This window comes from Microcebus murinus, chromosome 13 (genome assembly GCF_040939455.1).
Source record: "Microcebus murinus isolate Inina chromosome 13, M.murinus_Inina_mat1.0, whole genome shotgun sequence".
Classification (NCBI taxonomy): Eukaryota; Metazoa; Chordata; class Mammalia; order Primates; family Cheirogaleidae; genus Microcebus; species Microcebus murinus.
The window spans coordinates 22,716,815-22,741,084 of record NC_134116.1 but is presented as its reverse complement, the minus strand read 5'-3'; the positions used below and the strand labels follow the sequence as shown (position 1 = coordinate 22,741,084).

General features: G+C 35.7%; 1 protein-coding gene across 1 annotated transcript in view; it reads left to right on the top strand.

Moving 5' to 3' along the window:
- The window catches only part of GPC6 (glypican 6), a 1,089,202-nt gene that overhangs the window by 279,112 nt on the left and 785,820 nt on the right, over positions 1 to 24,270 (top strand). The window contains exon 2 of the mRNA XM_012769753.3: positions 10,828 to 10,986. Coding sequence (XP_012625207.1) covers positions 10,828 to 10,986 — 159 coding nt within the window. The remainder of the gene's footprint in view (positions 1 to 10,827; positions 10,987 to 24,270) is intronic.

Below are 24,270 nucleotides of genomic sequence, written 5' to 3'. Positions count from 1 at the left end.
ACAAAATATCAAACTTTGGCTTCCAAGCTATTTGCCTACAACCTGCCATAAGAAACCCATTGTGTATTGTAACCCAATGTACATATAATATATACAACTGTAGCAAAACATTTACAGGAAATATCCTAATTTCATATAATGAGCTCTGAGCTACCCTATTGTGTTCAAACTTGAATGCTGGAGGTCACCTTCTACACATTTTCAGGTCCTGGAGTTTAAAAGACACTTGAGCCAGGGCAAAGTGAAACAGGTGAAATCTCCATGTGGGTGTTCACACCTGGTACTGAAACTTAAAGTGGTAAGCAATGCCACTACTATTTGCCAAGAAATCAAGTAGGCAGAGTTCCAAAGAGCCCTTGTAATTAACACTGACCTTCTAATGGGCATCACAGGCATCAGAGTCTGGAAGGTGTGTGGAAGTCCAGAATTATTTGGTGGTATAGAACTTGTGCTAATCTATAGGATGCAGCTCAACACATAGCTGCATCTTTCCATGCCAGGCTTGTAACTTCTTAAGCATAGAGTCTCTTCTTACTCCTTAGCATCAAGTATAGTACCAAACCCATTGCTTGTGTGTTATTGAGTAGTAATCGAATGAGTGAATGAATGAATAAATGAATGAAGAAAGCGAGAAGAATCAGATGCATTCAATTTAACATTTATCACGGAACCTCAGCCAAGACCTATGCTGAAGCCATGAGCACTATGAAGGCAAATGCGACAGAGCTCATAATTACTGGTTTGGGGTATAATAGCAGTGGGCATGAGCAGATGGCTGTGGAATATTCAACCTTATGCCTGTCATAACAGTAGCATAGAGTGACAACTTCTCACTCGTCTGTGGCTCTGGGTCCCAGAATAGAAGCAACAGTCTGGGAATGAAAATTGCAAAACCTGGGCTAGTCACCTTGGTTCGCCTTGCTGTGATGATAACCCTTCTTGTGACAGGTGGTGAAATTTAAGCACACAGTAGAGCCACGGTCCCCACTCTCCAGCATTTCTAAAACAACTACCCTATTCTACTCCTTATCTCTCTTTGGAGAATTCTTTACTGCACTCTGGCAGTCAGAAATTACTATGAGGAACTGATTTCCTCTAAATCAAACAGGTGTTTGACACATAGATCTCTATGTGGGTAGTGGAAATAGCAGATTCTGGTGGACGAGGGACTTTTCTATTGGATTTCAGACTCAATTAAGTAAAAAAAAAAAGAGCCAATCAATGATTTACAATGGTTTTATTTCCATGTGGTGGTATCCTAGACCTGGTGCACAATGGCTTGTGAAAAATGATTGTGAAATTTTCAGGAATTTTGTGAAACTCTTACTAATCATAACCATTATTAAATTTTAAATTGTATAAATTTGCAATTAAATAAATTGCATTAAATCCAAATTAATAAATACCAAAACCTTATCACTTACTACTTTTTTTTATATCATTAGTCTCTTGATGTCTGTTATATCTGTATGGAGGAAATGCTATATAGAGGATGCTACTGCACCTCTTTCCACACATCAACATTCAGTAACATAATGTTGGTAACTAGAAATTAGCCATATTGGGAGTATTTATACCATGGAAATTGGTATAATTTGGAAATTATATTGGAAAGTGTATCCTTTTTAAATTAGGACTTCTCTTCAAAACTGGAGAGCTAGTTAAAGATTTCCCAACACATCATTGACTTCATTTTTAATATCTCAAATACTGAGACTGATAGACACTGAGAGGGTAATAAAAATAATAAGCAACAGTCCTAAACTCTGGGTTAAACAGATAATTACAGACAATTGTGATGAGTGTCCTTCTAGATCTACTTGGGTACAACAGAGCTAGTTAGTGCAGATGTTTCCAAACATTCTGTTTATGGAGCAATAACTGTCGATATCAGTCAAGGTTATTCAGAGAAACAGAACCCATTGTATATAAAAAAAAATTTATTTACATTGAAATTTGTATATACAAGAGAGAGAAAGAAAGGTTTGTTTCAGGGAATTGGCTCATGTGATGTGAGACTGTGAGGCTGGCAAGGTTGAAATCTGCAGGGCAGACTGGCAGCCTGAAAATTTAGGCAATTGATGCTACAATCTTGAAAACGAAATTCTTCTTCCTGAGGATACCTCAGGTTTTGCTTATAAGGTCTTTCAACTGCTCGGGTAAAGCCTACTCACATTTTGAGGGTAATCTCCTTTACTTAAAATCAACTGATAGTGTATGTAAACCACATCTACAAAATACTTTCATAGCTGATTAGTGTTTGATTAAATCACTGGGTGCTATAACTTAGCCACATTGACACAAATCTATTAGAATGTCTTAACAATTTTTTCCATGATAAGCGAGACAAGAAGTGCTAACCATTTCATTTATTGTTAATTTCAAATAATTCACTATTTGTATCCTAAAGAACTTCATAACCATTTTAAACATAATACATATACATTGTAAGAAAAATGTCTTTAATTCTTACATAGTCACAAGTATTTACTGATGGGTAGAACACAACTTCTCAAACCCTGGAATCAGTTTGGACACCACCACTGCCATTTTGCTCCACAGTGATTTTTTACATGCTTCTAGTGAATTGGAATTAAGGAAAAACCTTGCTTTACAAGATTATGGTGCCATTGAAAGGATATATAGTACAATTCAATGTTGAAACTATGTACTACCTTCAACAACTATTCTGTGCAGTTGACTACAGATGTTCAATTTCCCTTGAAAATTTAAAATAGCCCATAGTGCCCCCCAAAAAGTTTACTGCTGTGCCTATGTGAGCCTTGTTCCAGGTTAGAGTGGTTAAAAGGATGGGTCATTGCAGACTTTGGATCATGGAATCACATTGCTATTAAGATGTGTTATTGTCCCTATAATGTATAACCACAATTTTTCTGGACTGTTTCCTTTTACAGAATAAGAAAAGTTGTAGCAATTCAAATTGCTGAGATCTTCTGAGATCTTCCTATTCATTATTTCTAAAAAGAAATGCTGGGAAATAATTGTGTGTGTGTGTGTGTGTGTGTGTGTAGCTATGCATACAAATTCCTGATTACCTTTTGTGTTATGGCAGTGCTTTTAAATGTCTAAAAGTTTTCCTTCTATAAATTAAATTAGTTATGCACATTTAGGGAAACCCCTTCTATTTAAAAATGATCTAAGTAGTTACAAGGTTAGTGATTTTATAACATACCAGGGCCAAGGTTAGAGGAAAAGTAAAGATAGCTTTTCTCACTCCAGATGATTTTTCCCTTCAGGCACTGCCCACTCCCCACTTCTATACACTTAATCACTTGTTCATTCCAGTCACACCTTCTTCAGTTCTCATCCCCATCCCCAGTCAGTTCTGTGAAATAGGAAAATCCACCAAATGGTAAGGAAACACTGGTAGAAGAACTATGGATGTTCCGCTGTATCATCTAGAATAGCATGTTTCAAATTCTGTCTGCACAACTGTTGGCACTGACTCCAACAATTAACTTATTGGTTCCATTTAAAGAGGTTATTTTTGCAACATGCAGAGTGAAAATTTTAGAACTACAAGAATTAGCCTTTAAAGTCTTTATCAGAAAACTGACATCATGAAAGGATGACAATAATATAGGTTGTTCGAATGATAAGATTCCCTGGAGTAGAATGTTAATTGAATTTCCTAAAACTTGTGCAAAAGTTTGAACATTTCTGATTATGGTGCTGAACAACTTCACTAAACAAGAGCAGCCCTTAAAGAGATGAAAGGATCATTTATTAGAACTCTTTACACTGAAACATGTTGAAAAAGTGCTTATTTGCAGGTTTGGGGAATTTGAACTTTAAGGAAATGAACTGGAACATAAATTTTTTAAAATGCTGTTTCCCTATGTTCTGCCGCTCTTGATTAGCTTGTATAGGAACTTTATGAGACTAAAAACAGTCTAGGTCTATTAACTGCAATTTACATTTTCTTAGCTATCAGAAATTCTCCCTAAAAGTTAACTTGTTCTAGAACATTTTACTTCTCTACACCTGTTTCCTTAGATTCTTTGTTCCAGTCAGCTTCCTAGGCACAGATGAACAAGCTCTGAGTGGTTATTTGAGGAGGCATATCAAATGATGGGAGATGCAGTAGCTTACTATTAGACATGCTAATTAACTGTGGGGATTTCAGTAGCCGGAGGATGAGAGAACTTTGACAAAGACCGCTCACTCTGAAGAGAGCTAAGTCTGAAATAAATATTGCACTCTGATCAAATGCAATATTTGGAAGTTTTGAAATTGAAGCTGTTTTGTGAGGTCTCTTCTTTCCATGTTTTACTTTTTGATTTTCTACCTACCTCCTAGGGCCGGCAAAGGTAGTAATTTCCCTCTCCCTGCTAAAGCTGTGTAAAAGCCAACAGTGTGAATGGCCATAGACTGTGAAATGTGACTCATTCCGGGTACTTCATTTCTGTTGTTTGTTTGTTTGGGATGTGCAACTCAAGGTCCTTGAGTGTCACCTGAGGGGACAGAGAGCCTGTGACAGCAAACCTGCAGAGGCTGGCTTGTACAGCTAACGAGGTCCTCCTGCCACCTGCTCTTTCCCACCATGCCACTCACCAAGTCCATTCCTGGAGGTTTTCAGACCCAGGGTCATCCCTCGAGGGGGTGGGATCTGGCAGAATCCCATTTCGGCTGTCACCTCAGCATCTTGGAGGGAGAATGAACACCTACCTGGGAAGGCATTTTCGAAAACACATTGTAGAGAGCAACATGTAGTTGAAAGAGGCATGTAGAGAGAGGAACTGCCCCATCTCTTCTTTCTTGGGAAACAGATGAGAAATTTATGACCTGATTATGTGTCCCTGTGCTTATCCTGCAACTTCCTGGTAGAATCCCCTTTTTTCACATCTCCAGTTTCTCTTATGTACTGTAGAGCATATGAGGAGCTCTGTAAAAATGCAGAGACACTTACTTACTTACTCCAAGGCTCACACAGTGATCTTCCAACATCAGGATTCTTCCAAGTTCTGGGGATGTCAGGGAGCAGAGTTCTTCCAGGGTGCTGTGGGAACCCAAAACTAGTATTTTGGGTCAAGGAATTAAGTTGCTAGGCTTGCACAATTCTCAGGCTTCATTCATGCAGTGGGAGGAGAGACTGTAAATCTTTTTTGGCCAACCCCATTTAAAAAAATTTTTTTTTGTTGCTGTGGTAAAGTATACTATTTTTGCCATTTTACAGTGTATAGTTTAATGGCATCAAGTTTATTCATATTGTATAATCATCACCATTATCTGTCTCTAGAACTTTTTCATTTTTCCAAACTTAAATTCCATAATCATTAAACAATAACTCCTCATTTCCCCTCCCCCCACCATTCTACTTTTTGTTCCCATGAATTTGACTACTCTAGGTATCTCACATAAGTGGAATCTTATATGTTTGTAGTGTTTGTTTTTTTGTGACTGGCTTATTTTGCTTAGCATAATGTCCACGCTGTAACATGTGTCAGTATTTCCTTGTTTTATTAGGCTGAATAATATTCTCTTTTATGTATATAGCACAATTTGCTTATCCATTCACCTATGGATAGATATTTTGATTATTTTTATCTTCTTGGTATTGTGAATAATGCTGCCAATTCCACATTTTGAACAGCACTCATTTCATCTATGAGCATTTATTTCTAACCTTTCTTACGGTAATGAAAAATCCTGGCATTGATTTAGATGATAATGTTTCAATGCTTACTGTAGACACCCCAAGATTATAGGTTCCTCTTTGGGGTACTCCAGATATTAACTGCCCCTAAAGGTGTAGATTAAAGTTTATACACACACACATGCATCCCAGTGTTTATGCTGAACCCTTTTCAAGTAAATAACTCAAGGCAATATTACACAATTAGGTATCAACATTTTCATTTTATCAATTTGTCATTTTTTTCCTAAACATATCCAACATATTCCACACAAGGAGTAACTGCTTAACTAACAGGCTTTTCTGAATGAGTGATAATAATGAATCACACCTACCCAGACTTAGTGATGTGAAAATTTGCTCAAGATACCACCATGGCTTGCAACATCTATGTACCTTATCTTCCCAGAAAGTTTTCACACAAATTTGCCCTTACTATAGCTTAGAGGCATTAAGACCTATGATGTAACTATGAATTACTTGATCCTGCTAATTGCTTGATTTCTGCTTCTTTGCCATAATATGAAGAGGTTATATACCTTCAAATAAATAGATAATTCTTGTTAATTTAACATATATATCTGGGGAAATTTTGAAAATGGTGAAAACTCTCTTGGATCTACCACAATTAGTTTCTATGTATTCCCCAAAATTTTGGGAAGAATTAAGATAGCATCAATGTGCAATGAATTATTCTTTGTTGCCATCAAATAAATAGTTATTAATTTCAGTGATGATGAGATAGAAGTATATATTTTTGAAGAAATCTATTTATTTTTATCAAGTCATTTTCTATGTTTGAAAATGTAGAACTTTTGTTCTTTTGCTTATTTATTAGAATTTGTAATAGCAAAGGATAACATGTGTCATCATTTTCTCATAACTTAACACTTTTCAATCAGTACTTAGATATATTTCATATTTTAGTTTATAAAATTAAAATATCTACTTTAGTGAACATTTTCTAGCCATTGGACTATCCCTTTTCCCTGCATTATCCTCTAACCTGTTATCATTATTTCCATTTATATAGGTGAAAAATTGAGAGGTTAAGCAACTTTGCTCTAACATCACATAGCTACTGAGTGCTAAGATCAAATCACAATATGTCTGATTTTAATACCCATATTAAAATTTGCTACTGATATATCACATTAGAAAGATGAAATTAAAATAAAGAACTTAAAATAGCAAAGGTATGACTAATGTGTTATTTAAAAAATCTCAAATAATAAAGTAAAAAACAAACAATGATGATTTTAAAACGTGACTAGCACCTTCACTTCCTTCAAGTGAAGGAAGAGTAAGCGATGCTAATCTGCAGAATGGAAAGTTGTCTGTACTCTTTGGGCATGGGGCCACCTGCAGCTTAAGGAACACCCAGTCTCTGTGGAAATGTAATGAACCACTGGCCCTATCTGTATTTAGGTGAACAAAGCTGTAGTGAATGTAGATCTGGTTCACTGTTAAGCTCACAGGGTAATCCTGGTGTCTAAATACTTGTTTTCCTTCTAAGTAGTAGGTGGCTAGAAACTTCTGGGAAGGGCAAGACGCAGGTTCAAATCCAAATTCTTCTAGTTCTTCTTCTAATTCTTCAAATCTAAATTCTTCTAATCTCTAATTCTTCCATAGTAGCCTTATGCATTTGGAAAACAATAGTCCAAAGTCTACTTATGTAGTCATTGGAGGTCAAAAATCTCATACCAGTAGCTACAGTGAAGGGATATTTAATATTGACAACTTTGCAGAACATTCCTTTCGCTAACCTGTTATAAACCAATGTTTAAATCCCTCTACTCTGTTTTTTTGTTTCCCTGTGCTCCATTTCCTACCCTATTATACACAAATAACATTTCAAAGAAATCTCAAGATTTAGTATAATATGTCACAGCTGCATTGTGCTTCTGAATCATTCAGATTGAGCTTGTAACAAAAATCATGGGACTTTTGGTGAAAAACTAACCAGCAGAAAATACACATTTTATATCCTGAGGGAAATAGTCATATTTGGGATATCTGTGGAAGAAAATCCATGGATTTATATTCATGAAATTGGATCTGATGAGAAGCATTGTAATCTCTAATCACTTTAAGAAAATCTGTATTTTATGTCACATAAAATGTGAGACATAGAAAGTGGGACAACTGGAAACCAAAATTATTTCATATAGGCAGTGTGTGTGTGTGTGTGTGTGTGTGTGTGTGTGTGTGTGTGTGTGTGTGTAGGTGTAGGCTCATGGAGGCATAAGTAAGAGGCTGCCTTACTAATTTAATGCATTATTAGGTTGTTCATAAAAGTGGAAGGGTTCTTAAGAATTCAACTCATTTCTGCTCCTTTATATGGGTCCTTGGCAGGGAGAAAACTAGAGAGGTGAGGAGACAGAAAAGAGACAGGCAAGCATGGAGAGAGAAAGTGGCAGGATAGGGAAATAATTTAAATCAATGACATTGATTCATATGGTAGTTATGTGCCCTAGACCGTGGATACAACTAAGCTAGAATCAGCCAGTATTTTCTGCCTAAACTCTCTGAAGGTGATTGAAAATGAAAAGCATTATTCAAATAGCCAGGCAATGAAGTAGGGAGGTCTTCCACTATAATCCTAAGAAAGAAATGAAAGAATTAACTGAGAGCCACAGAAAAACATTAACCAAAGTAGAGTTAAAGGAACTGATAACGTCACCTACTATCTGGGTGATATTCACAAAACCCCCAGTACATAGTACGCAGCTGATGAATTTGGTATGTTTCCTTCAGGAAATATTTTCACTTTATGCACTGCCATTATCATCTATTTCTACATAAAATGCAACTCCACCACTGGATGTTCTATTTTTTAAATACCCATGGCTGTAAAAAAAGAAACATGATCAGAACTTTTATAATATATTTTTAATGAGGAAAATCATGAAAGACAATATAAAAGTCATTAGAACACTTAGAGATCTTGTTTGTGGAATTTTTATTTTGTCCGTATCAGTTGGGCTTGATATTTTATAAAAAAGAAAATTAGTGATTTGTGGACCATTTGCTTTTGAGAAAGTCACACTGATTCCTTTCCAGTGTCTCAAGTTCTAGTACCATGCTTCTCAGTGAGGTGTGGGTATCAGAATCACCTTGGGAAGAATTTTACAATTCACATTGTTTAAGGCCTCTCCTTTTTGGTATTGTCAAAACTCTAAAGTCAAAGATGATCAAAATCCTGCCTATAGTTGAACAAGTTTGGTTATATCACTCATTGCAGGATCAAAAATACACCATGGAGAACCACATCTCAGTAAGATGATCTTAGAAAAAATCTATTATAGGACATAGGATTGGGTTGGATGATTTGGGGGAGGGTACAAAATAATCAGGGGTTCACCCTAGATTGAAAGCTGTCATAAAGCAGGAGTAATTCTATAATTAGATAATTCGCTAATAAAGTATCTCCGTAAATCTTACCAACAAGATGGGAGAGGAGAATTCTGTAAATAGTACAAAAGTACCAGTCCATCATGTTGGCCAAGAGAGGTGGTGTTTGAATTTTTTTGGATGACATAGTGACCTTGTTTTCTGTACTTAGACAAAATCACGAAGTGGCCTTGTTTGGTCTCAGTTTTTCATGGTCTCAGAGTAATCTTGTTGTTATTCCGTGAGATTGTTTACATGGAACAGGAGAATGTGAATGCCAGGTGGGCTTCTGAATGTCAAGGGCAGCTTGTTTTTTCTTTCTTCATATCTACCCCCTGCCTTCTTCTCTAGCAAAACTATAGTGCTTATTACTTTTTGGTGATATGTTTCAAGTTTTCATTATAAAATATTTTAATGCTACAGAAAAAGGAAAGACAATATAATAAACATTACATATCCATCAAACAACTTAATAAATAAAAGATTATAGAAAAAGGTATTTGATCATGTCTCTCAAATGCCAGTCTCTCCTAGGAGGAAATTATTGACCTGAATTTGATGTTTACCATTCTTAAGATCGATGCATTTCCTTTCCTTTTTTTAAAAAAAATAAAATTTTATGATCTCCTTTTGTTCTAGGGATTATATACAATCTGACTTTAATACATACTTGTATTCATTTTTTTTATTCTGCTGGGTTTTTTTAAGTAGAAGCTTAAGCATCAAACTACACGAACAATCCTGAGACACCCCATATTTTGCACAAGGTCACAGGGCATACTTTTATAAGTGCTATTAAACATTGTAAATGAATTTAATCACAGCGTCAAGTACTTTGTTCATTTGGTTTTCGATGTCCTGCAGTGACTTTAATCGCAGGGGCAATTTGTTGGTTTTATTTAGCAAGACGTTGGGTGGATTTTCATTCTTCCCTCCACAGGCTCTGATAAACATTTTTGACACTAACTGAGCTGCATCAATTGGAAAGTCACATTTTATGTAATAACAGACCATTTTAATTTCATGAAGCAAACGATTGGCTTCTGCTTGCAAATAGCACTAAAGAAAGTAAAATTGGCAAAAGAAATGTCTTGGTGTATCAAGAGATAAATCTGTTGAATTAAATACAAGATTTTTATTCCTTTTATTCTATGTTTTCATATAACATAAGCATTAATTAAAGCCGTCAGTGACTTCCTCCTTTCAGGAGAATATTTTCTGTCAGACAAGAAATGTCAAGTGACAGTGTGTGGCACATGAGACCTGCCATTAAAACACTCACTTTGACCTAGGGAAAAGCTGATGCATTCTCAGAGAGAAACCAGCAGAAGGAGGACACAAGTGATTACTGCCATCTTATCTTGCCCTTGCTGTCTAACAGACTATGGTGATAGGACTAGATGTCTTTTGCCTTACTTGAGGTTTCCAACGACAAGCACACTAATAGCTGTATTACATCTCATGTCCACTGGTGTTACTTGGTGCATTTCAAATAAAAATGAAAAAAAAAAAGCTATGATCTTTTGATGTTTTTTAATGCACTTTCACTTATGTGATGGGGAACAGACACTAAATATCAGGTTGAACTTACAGATACCAGATGTCTGGAATGTTAAGTACACTGTTGTTCTGAGACTCAGACACAGTTCATGGGGATGGCTGGGGGAGTAGATGAAACAAGTAGCCCGAGATTTGAGGGAAACGTTAGAGAAGTGAAATCTCTGAAATCTACCAAACTTCGTTAGCATCCCATGCTGATATTTAACTTCTCATTTCAGGAGAACACTTAAGAATCTGTCCTCAGGAATACACATGCTGCACCACAGAAATGGAAGACAAGTTGAGCCAACAAAGCAAACTCGAGTTTGAAAACCTTGTGGAAGAGACAAGCCATTTTGTGCGCACCACTTTTGTGTCCAGGCACAAGAAATTTGATGGTAGGTGAAATCGTTTCCACTTCACTTTGTTATAAGCGCACTTTTCTATGAGAGTCTTGGTATTGTGTGAAAAACATTTTTTTTTAGGTGGGAGTTTTTCTTTTCTTCTTAAACATTTATAGCATTGTCTATTTTTGGAAACAAGCATGAGCTTTCTTGACAGTATGTTATTTTTATAGTAATATCTTGGAAAAACTTGAGTTAACAAAGAACTGTTTTGCATTTGTGCTTTGCCTGTGAAATTTATTCTGAAGATTTAGCTCAAGTTTTCATTATTAGAGTGATTCTAGTTCAGGTTTTGTCACATCAAAGCTTGTCTTTAGTTTTCATATGGGGATTTGCTTTAAAAAATTAAGTGTCATTTAAGATTATTGAAATGTAACGTCACTTTTAAGTGGACAGGCTTAAGTGTCAGTGATATGAACTCCTTTATTTTAGCGTGTGTCATTGCAATAATGTAGCACATTTTACATTATAGTTGTGGATTCTTAAAAGAGGTTTAGGCCCTCTTTTCCTATTATAAGCAATCAGCTTCATTTGTATATTCTATTTGTTAAATAAACATTTTTGTATTAGAAAGCCCAAAGAGCAAAAGTAATTGTTACTAGGATTTTAGCATTGGATTTTCTCATCAGAGCCTCAGAAAAACCTTCAAAAGCAATCTGATTTTCTAAAAACACTATCAATAATGATAATAATAAAGTTAATGTTTTTAGATGATGTGTTATCTTTGGTGCTCTAAGAAGTTAATGTACTTTGTTATGATTTCTTGTAAACCAGACTTACAAAATGTAGTGAGCCTTCTTTGGTCCCTGTTGATCATATGCAGTTGCCCTAGAGCAATGGAGCTGCTATTCATTTTCTTCACCCTCTTCAGTCAGTACACACCGAGCCAGTTTAGAAAAGACTTGCCTAAGTTTTTCTTTTTCTTTTCTGTGCAGTAGGTAAAATGTTCCACTTCATTGCTACTTTAAACTATTATAGCAGCACCAATTTCTTTTAAATCAGTTCTCCAGGTTATAAAAGACAGGTCCACCTAGTGTTTTCAGTACTCATGATGATGTGACATTTTCCCTGTAAGTGACTGGGACTTTATCTTTTCTGCAAGTATGTCTCAAATCATCAACATTCTTTTTCTGCCTCTCCCTTTTGTATAACTTTCTACATGGATGTATATGAAAATAAATTCTTATTTAGCAGTGATGCTGTGAATATTGTTTCCTTAAATGCAACTAGGTAGTGCTTGCAGGGTTACTCTTGATTGACAGATTACAAATCCAGTGACATTCAGGAGCCCCTGAAAGGTTTTTGTGTTTGAGAGACTACAGTCAGTCACTTCAGATCGAGGCAAATTGAGACATCATGTCGTTTCTTACACAAAGCAGCTGAGAGTGATCAGCTGCTGCTGGTTTTTACCTGTGTATTTGGAAAAAAACTCTAGTGCCTTTATATTGCTATACTCCAAAGTGATGTTGAAATAATTCCAGGGCAGTATTATGGTAGATAATATATATTCTTTAAGAAAAATATTAAATGTTAGGTAGCTTTATGGGGAGTTGACTTTTTCTAAAACAAGTAAAGATATTCAACAAGACTGAGCCAGATACATCTTGTATTATCATATCAATAACTTTTAATATCTTTAGGTCTACAATTCTTAATCCCAGATCTCATTTATCTTATTAAAGAAACCACTCTCTCTTTCCTTCTCTGTTTTTACAGGTATGTTTTAAATTGTTCTAATGTACTTAGATGTATGATGTCAATCAGTATGACAGGACATTGATTTTGCTAAGATTAGATCTGACATGGGGGGCGATGAATTCTTTAGAAACAGTGCATTTCATTGCAGTTGCATTGAATTGGGGTGGGAGAGAAATTAAGGTGTTTTTTTCTTTTCAAGGAAGCTTTCAGCCATCTAATATGAATACCTAAATGTGATTCAAATATGATATGAAAATATCTAAATATGATTCTGGTGAGTTCAGCTACATGTTTTTTTTTGTGAGTTCAGCTTTTGAAGTGCTCAGTCCCAAAATAATGATAATAAAGATATATAAATTTGAAAATCACTATCATAGTTTCTGGCCTTTCATTGGTTAGTGGCATGAAGGTCAGTTATGCAATTGTATAATTTATGTTTTTATGCCTCTAAGGTGATCCTGCTAAGTCACCTTTCATGAATGGTAGTACATTCATGTGGGTAGTTTTCCATTTTTTCCTATTTTTTTTAATACTTCCTCATGGCATTTATTAATGAGTATCATCAGTTGGTGTGAGCACAAAAGAACTATCTAGGATCAGTTATGGAATGTTAACGTCTAAGTTTATTTTTCCACATAAAACCAATGGTGCTATAAAGGAGTTGGAGTTTATTTTTAGTAACTTCTTATTTGGTTGATTGTTTTGCATTATTGCTGAAGTCTCTTGATCCATACTGTTCATTCTGAGGTTCTGCCTCAGCTTCTCATTTCTCAGAGGTCTTGATTTGTCATTTTGATTTTGCATGTCTTTGTTGGTTATATGTTTTTTATTATATGAAAAAAAACACTGCTTAATTAAAATCAGAAGGTAATGACTTTCCTATTTTTATTAAGTACATCAATATAAATTACACCTGATACATGTGATATAGCCCAAACTATATTCAGAGAGGCTAGATTTAATCACTGTTAATAATTAGTCTCTGGTTGTTGCTTTCCTTCTTATGTTAGAAATGTTTAGATTCCATTTAACTTTTCATTTTGTGGCAGTGGTGACTCTGTTTCAGAATTTGAGATTCTAATACACTTCACATAAAATCCTGTTCCATTAATATTTATTGTCCTACTTTCCCTGTTTTTTATTAAGATTTTTGGTACTATTTAGAATAATCACTGTATAAAATTACAAATACTCATTGGATGGTAGGAAGTTAAACCTGAATGTGTTCTTCTCCAACTTTTCTAAATCACTAAGCTTTGCTCCATGACCTCGTAAGCCCTAGTATTTGTAACTGAGAGGTCAGGAATTGAAAAAAAGGTATATAATATCAATGGCAGAAATTTTAATTATTTGGAAGAGAATTTTCTTATAGATAGAGAGCCTTCAAAAAATATTTAAACGTAGAATTGATAATGCTGTGATGAATGTCTATACAATAGAGGTTTGTATTTTTGACACTGGTACTTCTCCAAGGGTTTGACAAGGTTTTTGTTTGTTGGCTTGTGTATTTCTCCTTTCTCTGGCCAAATCTTCATCTCTGGCTCTCATTACATACCCCTGAAAGCGCCTTACTTTTTTGGCTGGGGTTGGGCTGGCGCAAAAGTTCCTTTAGCACTATACAAGAATGCTTTCAATATGCTCTGTAGCCAAGCCCAGCTTTTCTGTTGTTCCCTGGGGATTAAAACTGTGGATGAATTTCCAGCCAAGTACACCTGGAAGAATGATCACAACAGTACTCCCTTACTTCTCACCTTGGCCAGACATCCCAGGCAGCCATCAACAAAATCATATAAAAACGCAGACAAAAGGAAGGTCATCTTTGTGCACCGACTCAGTTTCCCAGCATTTTCATGTTTAGTGATTGTCCAACCTGTCCAATTTTCATTTGGGTCTAAACCCCCACTGCTCTTATGCATCTAAGTGGTTTGTGTGTCAGGATCCTAGGAAATGGAGAAAAAAACTCCAAACATTTAGAGAGTAGTGGTAGTACATTTATTAATAGATAGTAGTAATAGAAATGAGGCAACACCTGGCCCTATTCCCCTGCCCTTCACGGATTTACCCCTATTTATCAGGGGGAAACTGCAGTGTGAAGTCACCCAAGTACAAAGTGACAGGGTCAGGATTCCGTCCCAGGCTGAGCACTCCTACATCCCTGCTCTCAGCCACCTCTAGCCCATAATCTCTCCAGTCTTTCTAGCTCCCAGATGTGCTGGCATCTCATGGTCAACACCTTCTGAATTCCTTTATCTCCCGTACATGTCCCGTCCCAGTTATCGTAGAGAGAAAGTGGAAATGATTGTCAGAAAAAAAGGGGAAAGAGTTTTTTTAATTCTTAAAAAGGAATATTACTCACCTAAGTATGGTCCGGCTGCCAAGGAACCTGAAGCCTAGAGAGGGTGAATGACTTGCCAAGTTTCCACCAAAAATGAGAAAACCAACACTGTAACCTAACACTTACACTACATTTATAAATAGTAATGTTATAGGAAGTTGATATTTGGTTGAAATTCTAACTAAGCTTTTATTTGTTTTGAGTAGACAGTGGAAAACAATTATTGATATTATTTTAACAAGGTAATAGGGACATTAGTGGGTAAAGAATCTACTCATATTTTTTTTTTAAAAGGCAAGAATAGTATTCAATTGGAATTTGTCCATTTATTAGAGGGGAATGGGTGTTTTTGTAAAAATGTTATTGAATAAATGAAGATATATTATTTATTATTTTTACATCACAAAGCCTAATGGTTTCTACCATTTTTTCTTTTTTTCTTGAGACAGAGTCTTGCTCTGTCACCCTGGGTAGAGTGTGGTGCTGTTATCTTAGCTCACAGCAACCTCATACTCATGGGCTCAAGTGATCCTCCTGCTTCAGCCTCCTGAGTAGCTGGGACTGCAGGTGTGTGCCACCACGCTGGGCTAATTTTTCTATTTTTAGTAGAGGCGGGGTCTCGCTTTTGCTCATGAACTCCTGAGTTCAAGCGATCCTCCTGCCTCAGCCTCCCAGAGTGCTAGGATTATAGGTGTGAGCCACTGAGCCCAGCGGTTTCTACCTTGATGTTGGCACTAATGCCCTATTCTTCAAGAGTAACTGTGGGCTATGGATTATTCAGAGACAGGAAAATTTAGTTGAAGGAATATTTTATTTTGGTTATTTTTTTCCCTTTGCATTTATTTGAGCTGAAATTTATTCACATTTGGAGCTCCATATGAGGTGTTTTGTTTAGTATGTTATTCTCGGTCTTATTATTTTACTTTCCTTTCTGGCTTTTATTTATGTATTTTAATGATATATATTTGTCTGGAGATTTTGGCAGCAAGTACATTTTTAAAAGCAAAATAAAATAAGTGAACAGTAATTTCCATCCCCATGAAGAACTTTCTCTGTAGTAACACCCTCAGAATACCCATTGTACTGAATGGGAAATAATTTATATATAGTGGCATAATATTTTTACACTGCAAATCAGCTTGTGTTTTCTTTTTAAATATCATTTCTCATTATATACTGTAGAGACGACAGTGATGTGTAATGCCTTCTTTAAAATATTGGCCTAATCTTCTCAGAGAATACACTTATTTAAAAAGGAAAACACTCTTAAGTAATTTTCCATATGGTGGTAGAATCTTTCATATTTCCTGTCACATGGGTGCTATTTTTTTTTGTGTGTGATTTCAACTTGAAAACATTTACTGAGAACTTGCCATATAGAAGGCACTTATGAAGAGTATATTTGATAAAAAAGATGACTATTGGTGACTATAATATAGTCATTGCCTGACAAGGAGTTTACCTTTTGGGGAGAAGCAAGTGTAATTAGTCCCTTTAACACTAAAGAAGGCAGAATCCATTGTATCCTAAAGTAGAAGTCCCTTGGAAAAAACAAAGGTAATAAAGTTTTATATTTAGAAGCATTGGCAAAATATTTTTCAGAAGAGCTTGCAGTTCAACACCCTTAGCCAATATCTTAAGATTGTGGTAATTAAAGAAGTGGCAGGAGACAGAGCACCAGAGATTTTGTACACATGTCCACTAAGTCCATAGGACATAATGTAAACATATTTACTATTGATTTTTCCCAACAATGCTAATTTATTGACAGTTAGTACATATCTATTATGCAGATACGCTGTCAAAATTTTTAATTTCTTGCATCAGCCTGCTATTCTTTTATAACAAACAACCACAAAATTTCACGGCATAAACAAGAAGTGTTTATTTATCCTTAATGCATCTTTGGGTTGGCTAGAGTTTGGCTGTTTTAAGCTGTGCTCAACTAGACTTGACAAACTATTTATTTGGTCTGGTCCATTCAAGATGTATCTTATTCTTTTGGGAGCAACACTCTCTCTTGGGGGATGCTCTTCTCTTGGTAGATTTTGGACAAGTGGAATCAGAATACCCCTTAAAGCCTAAATGGCATGCTGTCCTCCCAGGCTCCATAGGCCAACGCAAATCTCATGGTAATTCCCAACATCAGTGGGGCAGGAGATTCTACTACTCCTATGGGAGTGGAGGTGGAAGAAAGTGAATATTTTTGTATCCTAATCTACCATGGCTCTCAAAGCACTAATTTTGCTACTTCCAAAACAATGTTTTACTTGCCACATTGTTTTTTCAAAAAACTGACTCCCTAGAAATTCAAGAGCAATAATTATGTTCTAAATAAAGCACGGTTAGACAGACATACCTGTTATACTTCCCATATCCTAACATGCTAACAAATACACACACACTTCTATGATGTTATTACAAGAATAGATATAATATTTTCATTTGTTATGTTACTAATCCCCTAAATCATTGTATAGACTAACAAGTTAACTGCAATTCATAAGGGTTATAATGATAGTCATCCTTAACAGTAATAATGCCTCCTTTAGGTCTGCCTGGCTACCAGCTCTGTGACATGTAGTTCCCATCTGAAAGACATGCCTCTTGAAATAAAAATGTGCTGGACTAAGTTTTAGAAATTAGAGAAACAGTATCACTGGCATTGGAAAATAATGTCAATTTTCCCAAAGGGTAGACCTTCCAAAAATAAAAATCAGCTAACCAAGGATTTGGCTTCTATAGAGCCAGTGAACAGGTTTATAAATCACAAATGCCTTGCATTTGTACAGTGCTAAAATAGATGATCCATGGTAGGGGATCCTTTAAATGCAGTACATGTTGAACCCAGATTTTCGTACAACTGCAGTTTGCCTCTCTCTCTCTCTCTCTCTCTCTCTCTCTCTCTCTCTCTCTCTCTCTCGTTCTCTTTTTCTGGACTTTGACAGATCCTTCAAAACTAAAGATACACACAGATAATCCGCAGCTCTGTGGCTTCTCTGTCCTGGACTACCAGTTTTTTCCTAATTCTAACCCCCTACCACACCTCAAAGTAACTTAAAATACATTATGCTCCCAGTGTAGTTGTAATATTATCATCTTATTATCACCAATTCCCGCGCATGGTGGCTTTGCTGAGCAGCTGTTTCACAGACAAGCCAATTTCTTTTAAGTATTGCTCTATCAGACTATGAAACCAGCCCTACCAGAAGGGTTCTTGGTCATGAATGTTAATGAGCAGACAAGTATCTATTCTCTGACAGAGGCTCACTAATCCTTTGAGTAAGTATGGGTAAATTACGGGAGAAATTTTATTTAAGTTAAATTGATCTGCCACTGAATAGAGAAAACTGATTTTCTTATTTTAATGAAAATCAAGAAAAATATTTAATGGGGGTGTAAATTAGAATTCCCTGGAAACTTTCTTTGTCTTCTGACCTGAGAACACAGTAGCTCGGTATGGACTGGTTCAACTGCATAGCTAAAGGCATTATCTCCAGTTAGGTCTGATGTGCACTGAGAAAGAGGGTAGAAGTCTCACACTCTCTAACTGGGATTTGGTATTAAGAGATTCTTGATTTTCCTTAGTGATAAGAAATTGAAATAAAAACCCTCCTTCCTCCTCTACTGCACCGATATAAGATTTCCTTTCTCAAAACAAATAAGATGGTAAAGCTGTAAGAATAACATTTGTATGATTTTAGTATTCTAACATCCGGAAGAAAATAATTCAGGTCAATCTTTATCTAAAATGATGTAACCATTTCCTGATGGAGTCCCTGAGGTAGGCAGGTAGAAGGAACAATATGGGCAGAAAAGTGATCATTTCTGAAGCTTGTAGACGAGTCCCCCATGGTTTATTCAAATATTCTTGTTTTAGTGGTTTTCTGAATTCCCATAATAAAAGACTGTTTTTTTAAAAAAACAGTGCTCACTTGAGCATATACAGGATTGAAGATTTCCAGATTGTGAATTCATTCTAGATATAGAACACTGTCAACTGGTATTGCTACTCTCATTTTTTGTATATTCACCAGTAAATTACACACAGCACATCATTTTCAAATTGCAAAGATGAACACAACTTATAGGGATTTTAAGTCAGTTCATGGATACTTAGCTTCTGCTTCCATGTGAGCTTTTATTATTGTTTTGCTGGAAATGGCATCTCTAGTTTATCCATCTGAACAAGCCTGTTAAAATGATGCTTACTCTTTAGATTTCCCTGTTAAGTGTGATTCAAAATGTTAACTCTGTTTAGAAGATATATGAGCACTAAGATAAACAAAATATTCAAACTTTGGCAAGATTCAGAAGACAATGTAAAATGTATGTTATAAAATGCATTACAAATAGCATTTCTATATCACTCAGTAGTCACTCAGTGATTTTCGATTGAATTACCAATACCAACATAAGTTTTTGGAGTTGGGCTTTTCAGCAAATCCAAAGGAAGAGACAGCTTGCCTAAGCAATTAACTTCCTGTCATTCCAAGTATTCCATTAGACAGGAAGATTATTCTGGACCCAAATGTGCAGGAAGAGACAATGACCGGCTAAGAATAATCCCACGTGGTCCACAGCACTCAAAAATTTTTCAAAAATCACCCATTACAGTTTCAGAATGTGCCATTTATTATTCTTTCAAAAGATTTGTTAAAGTCATTATATGGATGGATATTCTTAGGATGGCTATATGTATAGTTGTTCATGGTCTTCACAGTCTCTTCTCTCAATTGCAACTAGTGGTTCAGTTGAATATAAACAACTTGAAAATGCAAAGCAAACTTTGAAGTCAGATAGGAAATCAGGACTCCAAGGCCTTTGCATGTTTGAAAAAAATTGTGCTTCACTTATTTTTTATTTCTGAAAATTTCTTTGCATATTTTCTCCTTTTAAAAGAACAGTATGGTAGTCATTACAGGCTTTAGTTCTCTCAGGCTTCCTGTCTCCTTCCCTTGAATGCTTATATAGTTGACACATTATCATTTTCACTTATTTGGTATTCTTTTAAAAAATATGATCCATTGCATATTCCCTGTTGAAATTAAGCTCATTAAGTTTAGGGATTAGGTCTCCTATTTCTATTTTATCTTCCTATACCTGACTAAACACGGAACATATTTAATAATGCTGCAATGTTGCCCGACTATGGTACCAACCTGTGTAGACCCAAGGGCACAGACTGATTAGATGAATTACTTAAGTGCCTATAATAATTATGACAGAAGAAAATGGAAAACCTTGAATTCTAGTTTTCCATTAACTCTAGTTTTCCATAAACCTGCAAGTCATATGTACTATAAGCAGCATTTGTTCTAGTGGATTTAATGGAACACATTTTAAATTCTCAGGACAAAGATGGTCTTTACAGAGAGTAAAGCAAGTAGGTCGAGGCCTCAAGGATAAAAAGCAGGATGAATGTATTCTTCTCCATATGGTGTACTTTGGAGGGCCTGTGACTGAGTTGGATTTTGTCTATGTGTGAGAATTCTTTATATTAGGGACTGCTAAAATAGTGACCCTACTTCAAAGCACATGCAGTGAACATTGAGTAGTGATTTGTGGGGAATGGTAGAGTTAGCAATAGATTTTTCTTGTCCTGTGCTACTCTACCTTTCAGGTTTCTCACTACAGGGAGTATATGTATTATGATATAAACACAAAAACTATTAAGTGGTTCTTTTAATTAGGAAAATGAACATTAAGTTGATATCTCTCATAAGGCCATGCAACATGTACCACACCTCTGCTTATAAAATAAAAGTTGTCTTGATGAAATTTTCTCATGATAGTGTCAGGCACCAGTTTCAAAAGCAAATATGTATTGGAATTGCTGAATTTTGTATGTTGTACTTCATAAAATGTTATATTTCCGTTTAAAATATCTTGGATAAACATTCTCCCAACAATATCATATGAAAATATATAAGATAAGGACCCCTACAATAAATATTCTAACCAACAAGTGTTGAGCACATAACTGATGATAATTGCCCAGTATACATAATGAATTGAATTTTCTCAATAACAATTTAGTATACAATTGACTTAGTGTATAGATCATTGGGAATGGATGCATACAAACAGCTTCACACACTCAGTTTTTTCAGATCCCTGAAAATCCCAGAGCCACCTGAGGTCCATTGTAGGACACTTTATATAAGGATATGCATATTTACTTACTGTATAGTTATACAGTGTTTATTAAATAGCTATTGATTATTCATTGTTCCTTATTAGCCACCTTAAATCCTCATTCAAAATGCATAATTCTTAAAGACAGCTCACATCTCCATTTGTCGAAGTTACTAGGAATGGAGTGATACACAGCCTGGAGTACGTGCTGCCAGTGGTGAATGACAGATGCATCTCTGGAGGAATAATGACACCTCTTTATCCTCAGGTTCACTAACTGTGGTTAATATTGAACCAAGTTTATTTGTGCAGAGACCTTGATGAGGCCAAGACATTAAGATTCCTGAGAATAAACATCACCCAGGCATCACCTGCACATGCAAATGGATTTCTTGCCAATGAGTAATGCTGTTCCTTCACTACAAAGTCTACACAGAAAATGCCACAACTCAATTTAGGGAGTGCACCAGTCTTCTGATTGAGTTTTTCATTAAGGTCCCTTTGTTGCATGAATCCGGTTCTGCTCTCTTCCTTTCCTCATCTGAATGAAACATGTTTTAAGGCTCATTTGTTTTAGGCAAAGTTGAAGGGCAGATTTTAAAGAATTAAAAAAAAAAACAAACACATGATATATTTTCCTTTTTTTGTGAGAATTTTGCTCAATACCTAGCAGAGCCCTGTGATTTTGTGGGGTAGCATATTCAAAGCTACCTTCATAACACAGCAGAAAGGTCAGCTGCTTGTCTTCTTGCTAATGCAGAACCTTAAATGTGGCTTTGTTCTCTGTACTCATTGTCCATTAACTTCACTTTTAAACTTCTTTTTATGTATTTGAACAGCGATCAAGAAAAATATCGTTGTTGTCAAATATTTTAATCTTGCATGTGACGTTTCTTTAAAATAAGCAATAGGATGAAAGAACTAAAGCATTGGTAACCTTTAGAAAGGTTGAATAACTTGAGCAGTAATGACTAATGACCTTTTAGTCTTCACAAAATTTTTTTTTGCCATTTAAACAAACATCTGCATGTGGAGTAAACCAACATTTCACACTAACTGAAGAAGTCTTTCCTTTATACTAGGTGATGATACTAAATTTAAAAACTGTAATTAATTTCTTCCACTGAAATGATAAGATCTGGGGAAAATGACACATATTTTAAAGAGATATTAAGAATAAAGACAAAGATGCAGCTGTGAAAATAATTAATGAGATTGATATACATTTATATCAATAATTTCATCTAATACCGCATAGACCTATTGTCATATATATATATATATATATATGTATATATATATATATATATATATATATATATATGCAATTCTCCTGTTCCAATACTGTTTCCTTTTCCATTTTCACTAGGAAATAAAATTAAACATGATCCTGAATTATGCTTTATGTTTCACATTAGCTAATAGGGCTGGTATTGAGAAACAGTGCCAAATAGACAAGAGCTGAATGGTTTTCTATTTGAGTATTTGTTTGCAAAACAAGCCCAGGCTAATGGAGGATCATTTGTAGAAAGCTAAGCCATGCTGGGTGCTCATTAGATAACTTAGAAAGACTCTTCAGTTTGCTTCTCCCATCCCCCAGTTGGAGATAGTTGTATGTGTTTCAATTAAAATCTCCATTTACTTCCAGCTGGCAGCATTAACATCCATCCTACCAATAGAGAGCAAAGGTCACAGACTTCTGCCTCAACAGACTTCAAAAAAAATATGCCATTTGCCTTCCTTGTGTAGATACCTCTGAGCCACCCTAGCAGGCTTGGGGAGAAGATTCTGAAGGGTCAAATTGCATGGGGACTTTCACCTTATTTACTGATATAGCTTCTGTAGCTGTTGGTCCAGATGCTGCAACTGCTGTTGCTTTGTGGATTGCGATTCAGCAGCAGCTGTTGTGCTGTGCTAGAGCGTGTTTCTGAAATTCAAAATTTAATAGTCTGAGACCCCAGTCATTGAAAACTATGCTGAAAGTTAATTTGCTGAATCCAAGTTTATTTCCCTACCTAAACCATAGTTTGTGATAGAGCCTTTCCCCTGTGATGCACAATGAAATGAGGAAAGGACTTATTTAGTGCCATTACCAGTCTCAGGAGGGAAAGAATGCAATGGTTACAGAGCAGCGCCTGGGCTTTGCAGCCAAGTGAGTCGGTTGTATTTGGATTATCAGAATTTCAAATCCAGGCCTTAGTGCTTTCTACCTCAATTACTTTTGGTGACCTCATGGAACTTTGGTTTCTCCATCTCAAAAGGCTAGCATAAGAAATTCTACCTTGTAGGTTTTTTTTTTAATTAAGTGAGATAATATATTTAAAGCACTTATTGTAATCTTTGACACATAATTAGCTTTTACTATTTTTACCTTGCCGCCACATCTCTTTTATAAGGGGTTTTCTGAAGAATGAAAGGGTTGTTTTCTTATTTCCCTGCACAAGACTAATTTTCTTGCACAATAAATATGAACATTCCTAATATTCAAATTATTAGAGCTAATATTTATTAAGTAATACTATATGCCAAGCGCTGTTTTATGTGCTTTAAGTGTGATACCCCATATAACCATCGCAAAAATCCTATGAGATGGGTGCTATTAATATCATCCCCTATTTTATAGTTGAGGAAGCTCTTGCTTGGAAACCTAAGTAATTTGCCTGAGGTCACATAATTAGTAAGAGACAGAAGTAGGGCTTAATCTAGTCTATACCCTTTACCAAGCTGTACTTCCTCTATGAGAAAAGCAAATCACGTTACCTTAGAATGAAGTATTCGAGCTCTGTTTCTAAAGTGAAGTTTTTTGTCAGTAACGGGAAGCTCTGGTAATTCTACCATCATCCCCTTGTTGCTTTTTCCATTCCCTGGACTCTATCTAGTTGGTAAATGAATTCATGTTTTTGAATGGTAAATATTATTTTGTGAATAAGTCTATATTTTGGTATTTCCACTTAGACAAGATTGGACATGATCCAATTGCCCATGAAAAATTACGATAGCCTTAAGCTTGACCTGTCTGTCTCAAAAGGGACAGAGTTATAGGGGCTACACATGGAACATAGTGGGATGGGAGTATTTGGAAAGGAAGGAAGAGGAAACAGTATTTG